A 9,658-nucleotide genomic window follows, 5' to 3' on the forward strand; every position below is an offset into this window, starting at 1 on the left:
AAACAGGAGAAAGCCAGAGGGGCTTCGACAGGAAGTGATGAAGGACAATCATCGTCCTACCAGCTGCCTTCGCTCGTGAAAGTCTCTTCATTAAAATTAAAATTAAATTGATCCTTACAAGACAGTCGTATAGAACATCTGGCTGTTTCTGAGTCCACACATTCTTGTGTTGCATTCTGACCGTGCAGTTACTGTAGCTTTCAACCTTACAGGATGGCAGATTATTGGCTGCGATTCTCCGGAATTTACAATTTACAATGTACATTTACGTGGTCCTCTGTAGTGTCGGGGCCACGTATGAAGTTAACTAGTCTTTCTGAGTGAAATGGGAATATTTGAAAAGAATTTGGTTAGGAATTATTTTCAAAGGAACCTGAGAGGTGCAGCGGTGGCACATAATTAAGGCATCTGACCTTAACACAGGCATAAGTTAAATGCAGTTGCACACTGAGGACTGGGGTTCGTGCCGCAGCCCTGCCAAAGCCAAGTTTGACCAGCTCAAGGGAGTGGAATAACTCGGCCGCCCCTCCATGGGTGGGGGGAGGTACTCGCCGGGGAGGATTGCCATGTACAAAAAGTCCTCTGGACTACCCTGGAATCACAATCTGGAGCCTAGGATGCCAGGGTTTGAAGAAGGTGTGTCGGTCTGAAGAACCTGATAGGAATTTGGTATGTTGTGCCATAAGCGATGCATGCCGCTGTAGATTTGTTGGCAGCTTGTGTAACAGTCAGCCCAGCCCCTGAACCTGTCATTACTCAGCTGTCCTCTGGGTGGGTTCTTGTGTATTATTAGAAACTCGCCTCCCATCTCATGATACTGCTACCATTGGGTTCTTTAGCTTACATTCACAGGCTCTTAGACTACACTGTGTGATATCTTATCTCCTTATGGTGTCCATAATGAGCTGTCCGATTGGCAAAGAGCGAGCTTAGACAGAGACAGTTGGAGCTGTTTGAAGTCCCATAAGTCTACACAAAGCAGATTGTAATGCTGAGAAAAAAAGAGCCCTGTCAAAGTGACAGATAGCTGAACCGCCGGCAAAGTCGATAGGAAGCTGAAGATCATCTGCTGTCAGTAGATGCAGAGGAACTCGTGCTTCAGATGATAGTTACGGTGAAGCTCTTGAACGCAGAGTCTGGTTTCCTCTGTGTGCAGGGAGACTGAGGGAATAAGAAGGAGATGGAGTAGAAAGAGGGGAGGGTTTTTTGACCTTGGCTTTTCATTCTACCGGAGTGAGGTCACAGTCACCGCTCGAAAGCTCTGATAGCTGGATGCTGTTCACTGCAGGGGGAGGTCAGGCTGGGTGCAAGTGATTTTCTGCGTGAAGCACTCGGGGCTAACAGGTCCCGGACTTCTGGTTGACCTTACCGGCGCACGCATGACCAAGCCACAGGGTGTGATGTAGCTGCTTATGCTCCTGAACTAAGCTTTGTAGTGTGGTGGCCAGCCTTTTGTGCACAGGAGTGATTTTGAAATGTTTTCTCTTTGTCATTATGGATTATTAAGTGTAGATTGATGGGCATTTTATCCATTTAAAATTAAATCTACAACTCAATAAAGTGTGCAAGGTGTAGGGGTCAGAATACTTACTGAAGCCACTGTGTTTGTGTGAATGGGTGTTTCTAAGCAGGGGGCAAAGGGTTGAAAGACCCAGACAAAACAGGGCACTTTGAATCTTAAATAAAAATCTTAACGTTTGTAAATACTCTAGGTTCAATTGGAGGTTGTATGATTTGTAAGCTGTGAAAGGGCCACCAAGTATCAATAAGGTTTTAATACGTGGGAAAGAGAGGACTTACGTATACCAATATGAGCGTTCGTGAGTGTGTGACGGTGAGGGGGAAAAAAGCATGTTGGCTATGTGTTTGTTGGAGGAAGTGTGAACTACATGTTTCATGTCAGACATAAAATGATAATAACTATGGAGTTTCTACTTTGTAAAATAAGTGAGTCCTCTGGAGAATCACAGTTCTGGGAAATGCTGTTTCATCCTTCTCAGGCCCCGCCCTGGGGCTGTTTTCATCCTTTACCGATGAGCAACACCTGCTCACTTTCTGCAAATGCACCCTTTCAAACGTCTTTCTCGAAACCATCAAAGAATGTGAAATACTGATAAAATATATATATTTCTTAAGGCTGGGGTAATTTGCATCAAAGCTTGGCATTGAAATCCCTCATTGAACATTCACTGTTGAGCAGAACCTTGCTTTATGCTTACCTTATGTGACTTTTGTCTCAAAAGTCCTGGGAAACTGGTGTAAAAGTTGTCTTAAACCTGTATCCAGGGAGATTGGTGGAATGCTTCTGCCTCACGACAGTGTACTTGCCTGACTCTTGCGTGCTCCTCTAATAGTGGACGACCAATGGATGAACTACATCTCCTTTGGGGGCCTCCGTACCCACGCAGACCTGGAGGGCCGACTGGTGACTGAGCTCATCTATGTCCACAGCAAGATGCTGATTGCCGACGACAACACTGTCATCATTGGTGAGTGCACGAGTGGGATGGGAAAGTGCCTTTTTTTGCCACACGGAGAGAACTGCAGCAGGAATGCGAAAGGGATACATCACTTTCTAGGCTTTTTGAGATGTCAGTTTTTAGGGTATGCTTTTGAGACCACTATAATGTGCGATGAAGGATACTTTAGATATTACATTTAAAATGTTAAACTTTATAGAGGTTTCTGGTGATCTGCCAGCTTTCAGGGCCTTTATGTGTTATGGTCTAAAGCAAGAAGTAACTAAGACTAACTCCAAAGCAAGTGAAATTTTTCCTCCAAATTTTCCTCCTAATTTTGCCTCCAAATTTTGCCACTTGTATACATTAGTTAATTATTTCGCAAAAGTTAAAGATTAAAAATGTAGCTATAAAAATATTTTGTGTGGAATGATTTCCATTGGTGTCTGCAGGGGAAAAAATACCAGCACAATATAAATACATGTTCTTATGTGTATAATTGTGAATAAACACTTTAATATGTACAGGCTCTGGAAACATAATGATTTTATATAAGATGTTTGGGAGTTACTTGAAGTTCTTGCTTGAGTTCTTGCTTTAGACCCTGAATCCCTGATACAAACACCTTTTCTGAAATTATGAAGTCAGCTAGTCATACGAAACTTTAAAAAATATCCCTCTTTGCACAAACAATCAGTGGGCCAGGGGTAATCTCTTTAAAACCCCAGAAAGTGAACCATCCCTTTAAGTGCGGGTCCACTTTCCAGGGTTCTTCAGTGTTTAGGATTTTTTTTGGCAATCTCTTACATTTGTAAACAGCCCTCTAGGTGGGAATACCGCATTTAAATGAGAGAAACAGGCTAGTCTTCCTAATAGCTGTTCCTGAAAAGGTGGCAGGAGTTTCTGCAATTACAAAATCAGTCAGTGCCACTCCCGACCTGCTGTTCACACAGGCAGCACAACACCTGCTGCTCATTTAGTGTACTGTAAAGAGGTGTGTAAATGAGTAATGCCTACTAGACTCAAGTGTTAATAGCCTTATTAAACTGTAGCTTCTGAAATGATAATAAACATAAGTAACAACATGTGAATATAATTAATTTGGGTGAACTTTGTCTTCATTTTACTGTCTTCTTCATTATGCCATATTTCTCTGTATCATCATGGCAGGTTCGCAATCTCAAGTCGGTTCTCAAAGTTTCATTTCTTATGCCTCTAAAAGAGCATTTTTAGTAGTCTAACATTCTTATTGATAAGTGTACTAATGTTGAGATTGACTGCATGCAAGGAGCGCTGCAGGAATCCATCACTTGTGTTATAAGTTTTTATTTTCCCCCCATTTTAAAAAATGTATAAAGGAGAAGAATATCGTCACATTCAAATGAGAATAGTCAAGTAATTTGGAGCATAGCATAATTCTTTATAGTAGGGATTAAGGTTCGAGAACTGCTGGTTTTTCACCCTCCCTGTACTTGGGAGTCAGCTGTGACAGTCTGGCCAATCAGTACCACGAATTGTTGAGATAATTACATGGGGGAAAAGAAAACCAGGGCCAGTTTTGGATTCAATGTCCAGACTTGATGATGGCTGCTTTACAGTATTCTTCACAAATGCTCTTACCGAGATGGCTCTGCTCCCCCTGGTGGCAGTTCATGGTTCTGCAGGTCGGGGTAATTTAGCAGATTCAAACTTTGAAAAATGATCCGCCTCAGAAATGTATAAGGCGTTGAGTTCATGAATGTTTCATAAGAGCGAGCAACGGATCAGTGAACATCAGCTCTTGGTCTCTTGACTGCCAGCTCTTCAGTGATCACAAGTGAGCTTATCAACTGGAAGTGTGGGCTTAGTCTATGAGGTCTTTGTCAGAGGGGCACAGAGGGCTGGTTCACTTGAGGCCAGGCTTTGCGCCCGCACTGAGGGTCAGTGTCAGATGATGTCAGACAGTGGAGATGTGGCCATCTCTGCCTCTGCGCCTCCTCGGTCACAGCTGCAGCAGGGCATTATCTCATCACCTCCCTCTCAGTCTGGGGGACAGATGGTCATGTCACTGGAGAGAGAAGGATAGCCAGCCTTTGCCAGAGATGATTGCTCTTTGTTCTTTAAATCTCGGGTTTTATTATCTTTATTGACATGCATTTGTAGTGTGCATATTCTATATACTGTATATCAAAATGTTTTCGCTTTATCATTATGGGTTATTGAGTGTATATCAATGGGCAAAAATAGCAATTTTATCTATTTTTAAAATTAAATCTACAACACAATAAAGTGTGCAAAAAGTGAAGGGGGCTGAATACTTTCTGAAGCCACTGTAGATCAATTAAGACTTTTTGGTATTTGTATCAATAACTATCCCTGTGATACAGTCATTGACAATCTGCCCTTTCCCAAAAGAGGTGTGGTAGCCTGTCTACCTCTGAGAGGTTTGCAGAATCAGATATCTCTTTTCATAAAGTGCAGTGTTCTTCTGTACTTTTCATGTTTTTTTTTTGGAAATGCAGGACTGCTTTCCCCTATTGAAAGTTAAAGTGTGACACAACCTGTCTTGTCAGGCAACCAACTCTCGGTTTCTCTCTCGGATTCTCTTCCTCTGTCCTTGTCTCCCTCATATCCTCTCTTTCCTTCTCTTTCTAGCACCCTTCCACTTCCTTTCCTTCTCTTTGTGTGTCAGTCATCCCCACACACTCTTTCCTTTTCACTCTCTCTCCCAGTGACTGTCCTTTTGTCTTCTCCCTCACAACCACTGAGAAGTGTTGTACTCTTCTGATGGCTGGCACAGGCCTGCATCAGAGAGCTTAGCATAATTTGTCAGATTTTTTCAACACGTAACTTTTGTCTCCAAAGTCATGGTTCATTTTTGTTTCAGTACAGTCTCAGGTACAGGAACCATCAAACAGTCATTTTATTATATTGTATGTGTGCCACCAGTGAATTGTATTCTATGCAAACTGCAATGAAAGACACAAACAGAAAAAAACATAAGTGGAATTCTTGTATTTTATTACAGCCAACACACAATGTGTTACAAGCATTTTTATTCATGTTTCTGTCACACCGAGGCATGAGAGAATAATAAAAACATCACACATCTTACAAAACATAAAATATTTGTGTAATTCCAAGCAGACCAAATCAGAAATGTGCCAGGCATCAGAGGCACACATTAAATATCACATTCAGGAAGAGTGATAATAATGTAATGTAATGTAAGATAATAATAATGTAATTATAGCAATACAAATATTGCCTTTCAAAGCTACTGACCAAAGAATTGGAGGGAGGTGTTTTCCCTTGTATGTAATAGAATATCTTGACCACTGATTGGTCTATAAGCACGTAAAAGGGGTATAGCTGCAGGCCTTTGTTGTCCACGACATTGGCCATCAAAATTACTGACCAAAGAATGGAAGGCCTTTTTCACTTAGCTCTCCTATTATGTTAAGATTTTATGACGGCTTTTATGTTTGAGGTCTAATTGAGCCTAAAGGTTTAAATAAACACAAAATTATTGTAATAGAAATATTTTGACACTTTGGTTGTCGCCTTCATATTGTTTCCAAAATGATTGTCTTTTATCCAGAAATATGAAAAATAGATTACCCTTACAGAGGGTCAAAATAACCCCTGTATGCAAAGTTGGTAGAGGACTTATAGCATTATGTTCATTGCATGTTTACCAATTAATCCCACCGAATTACAAAATGTGAAAATTCATACTGTATCAATATGAAACAAGGTTAACTGATTTTTAAGAGATGTGAAACACTAAATGGGGTCAAATTGACCCCAATCATAATAGGAGAGTTAAGTAGATGAATCCAGATATGTTTTTACTGGACAATGAGACCTATGGCTCAGTGATAGCCTTAGAATTGAAACAGTTGTTTTCTTGCAGTTTGATTAAGAGGAGTGTTCTCTATGCCACGCTCGGTCTCAGAGGGTTAAGCCTGTGCTTTACAGAGAAGATAGAAGATGAAAGGAGGGTGACCTGGTTCATTTGTCTCTGTAGCTCTGGCACTGCAATGGTATCCACTGACGGATGTGTTTTGGTATTTTTGTGCCCTAGATGGGTCCTGGCACTGCCAGTCAAGCGGTTCCTGCAGCAGTGGCTTGTAGCCCAGAATAATGTTTACTGCCCCCTGGGTTGACTAAGTCACGGTGAGAATTTGTCTTATTTCCTGTCATTTCAGGCTCGGCCAACATCAACGACCGGAGCATGCTGGGAAAGAGGGACAGCGAGATGGCGGTCATCGTGCAGGACTCTGAGACAGTTACCTCAATGATGGATGGAGAAGAGTACCAGGCAGGGAAGTTTGCACTGCAGCTGAGACTAGAGTGCTTCAAGTAAGAGAAGGACAACAAAAGATTTAACAAAGTAATGGTGAAGACCCATTTCCCTGTGAACAATACATTTTTATTTTGGTGCAGAACCATTCTTGGTGCCTACTCGGATCCCACCGTGGATGTGTCGGACCCCATCAGCGACCGGTTTTACAAGGAAGTGTGGATGGCGACATCTGCTCGAAATGCAACCATTTACGAAAGGGTATTCCCTTCTTGTCCCTCATTTTTAAAAGTTGTAGAATAACTATAAATATGTGGAAACCAATCAAGACTCATACCTTATTTCATGGAGGTAATAATGTTGGAGTTGTCCTCTCCTGTACCAGTGAAGCATCACTTTCTGGATCAATGTCTCCAATAAGTGCTAAATTTGAAAACTAGGCTGGCAGCTTGCACGTGGCATAACATACTAATGAGTCTAAATAGAGCGAGCAATTCATCTCTTCAGAACCCATCAGGGGCTGACATTTTCAGTAATGCTCTGCTGGCAGCTGTCCCTATCCCCGTCACAGACCAGCAGTGCCCTAAATTCAGCCCACTGGGCAAAAGGCTTGTGTCGATTGCGCTGCATCCCCTTCAGATGTCACGATGCCGCAGTCTGCGGCACAATGATCAATAATAATTTTGAACCAAAAGATATTGTTTAGAAATCTTCTTTAATGTTTTCATTTCAAGTATCCCACCCTCTTTTTACTTTACCATTATACTTTTGCAGCACTGTTGAGGCAAAGAAGATAAGATGAATAAAATAAAATAAGATGAGAGTTTATTGTAATAGCCATCGTGATCTCGTCCTCTCTGCATTCTCTTTAGGTGTTCCGCTGCCTGCCGTCCAGCCTTGTGAGGAACCGACTGGAGCTGGAGGAGTTCATTTCCAAACCAGGCCTGGACAAAGAGGATCCTGTCCGAGCCCAGGAGGAACTGAAGAAAATCCGAGGGTTCCTGGTCCAGTTCCCCCTCTACTTCTTGAGTGAACAGAATCTCATGCCTTCTGTAGGGACGAAAGAGGCTATGGTGCCCACTGATGTCTGGACCTGAGACTGGTCCAGAATCACAACCTCGAACCATTTATCCTGGATTGCAATCACTGTACAATAGAGATAATGAAGAAAAATTCACCTGTGAAATCTTATTGATAGCTGTATAGTGCCTTTCCGTTTCAGTTTGGCAAATCTTACCACAACACATGCATAGAAGGCAAATGTGCTATCCCACCTGAAGTCCAAAGTTCTGTCTTTTTACCGTACAGTATATACAATTTCCCTATATTATGAACATCAAGAAGTCTGGGAAGGAATTTGTTTAGTTGTGTCAGTGGAAGATGAAATTAATCTTTTTCCTCATATGGGACAGTAACAATTGTCAATCTGTATTGCTATTGTACCACTTTGCAGCCATATAGCTGTTTTCTACTGGTGTGCTGTAACCTCAAAAAGAAAAAAAGTTTCTTCAAGAATATTGAAGACGGTGTATAAATTCTAAATGATTATGGATGCTCCTCTGCATTCACAAATCCCGAATGTGTTTGGGTGCCTGAAGTCAACAGTCACAACAAAGCATCAAGTACCATCAAGAAACCATATCAGGTGTGATACCTTGCAGAAGGCAGATCAGGGCTACCCCCTGGCTTAAATGATGATGTCATTGAATGAGCTGCAGAATGCGATCTTATCTGGCTGATTCACCTTTTGGACAAGACAAAAAGGGTCGCTGAAGCTCAAATGACTTGCATTGTTTAGACAGGAATTTTTCTTGCGGAGAGAGAAAATGTCTTATTCTCAGTGAATGAACTATAGCACTGGTGAATTTAAAGAGATTACAGACTTAAAGCTAAGAATAATTCAAACCAATGTTGTTTATTAAAGTACGGTTTTTGCCTAGTGATACTCTTAACTGTCTACGCTGCAGATGGGTGACTATGCTGTGACACACAGGGCTGTGTGTTATGCTGGTGTTTGGACCTACAGTGATTATGTAATGCTGTCCTTCAATATCTTAACCCTGTCATGTCATGATTTGTTTTTAACGGGCTGCATTTTTATACAAAAATGTTTTTGAGCAAGTTTTATTACTGTTAGTAAACACAACAGTAACATAACAGCGTATATTTTTATATAATCATCTGTACTTTTTAAACTGAGCTTTGTCATCACATCATCCTGGTTATTGATGCAGTAGTCAGGACACATTGATGTCAGTTCTGTTGCAATGAACCTTGGATTCTTTTTCTTTTTTTATCTTGCTTAGACAATCTGTGGACTTGTTTGCTTACAGGCAGAAAAAATACTGGGATTAATAATGTTGTCAATGTAAAAAGGCTTCAGTAGTTTCATCATATGCTTGTCATTTCTTGTTCAGGGTTTTATAACTCTCTTCGACAAGCTGTGTGTGGATTTCCTGAGGGGGGTAACATGTAACATGGGGTATCATGAAACATGCTCTCTTGTCATAAAAATATATTTCCCATATTGCCATTTGACAGTGATATGTTTAAAAATTTCAGTGTATGCCTTCTATGATTGGCAAGCCATTGTTTCACAACATTATTATGTTATGTAAAATGTTGCCTATATTTTCCTCATACTCACACCTATTCACGATTCAGATACCCTCAGCCATTTAATTCTTGTTCTTAACTGTAAACACATTTTTGGCCCTTGGTAGTATATAAACCTCACAGAATACATAATTTTTGTTCTGTCTCGAGATGGCACCCAATTCCCCTTCACAACCACGCAGTCATCCAGCTCTCCGGGAATCTCGTTCATGTGAAAACAAATGTATTGACATTTTTCCAACAAATAAAATGCCTATGATTTAATAAATGTTGCCAGCTTGAGGCCATTGCTATTATA

The 9,658-nt window shown here is 41.1% G+C and overlaps 1 protein-coding gene across 3 annotated transcripts in view; it reads left to right on the forward strand.

Annotated features, from left to right (window-relative positions):
- pld1a (phospholipase D1a) overlaps positions 1 to 9,658 on the forward strand; it is a 40,268-nt gene extending 30,610 nt beyond the window's left edge. For all 3 annotated transcript variants that reach the window (XM_061241903.1, XM_061241902.1, XM_061241904.1), the window contains exons 23-26: positions 2,355 to 2,489; positions 6,650 to 6,803; positions 6,888 to 7,005; positions 7,617 to 9,658. In XM_061241903.1, the coding sequence (XP_061097887.1) occupies positions 2,355 to 2,489; positions 6,650 to 6,803; positions 6,888 to 7,005; positions 7,617 to 7,841 (632 nt within the window). In that variant the 3' untranslated portion in view covers positions 7,842 to 9,658. The remainder of the gene's footprint in view (positions 1 to 2,354; positions 2,490 to 6,649; positions 6,804 to 6,887; positions 7,006 to 7,616) is intronic.

The sequence above is a fragment of the Conger conger genome, chromosome 5 (genome assembly GCF_963514075.1).
Source record: "Conger conger chromosome 5, fConCon1.1, whole genome shotgun sequence".
Taxonomy (NCBI): domain Eukaryota; kingdom Metazoa; phylum Chordata; class Actinopteri; order Anguilliformes; family Congridae; genus Conger; species Conger conger.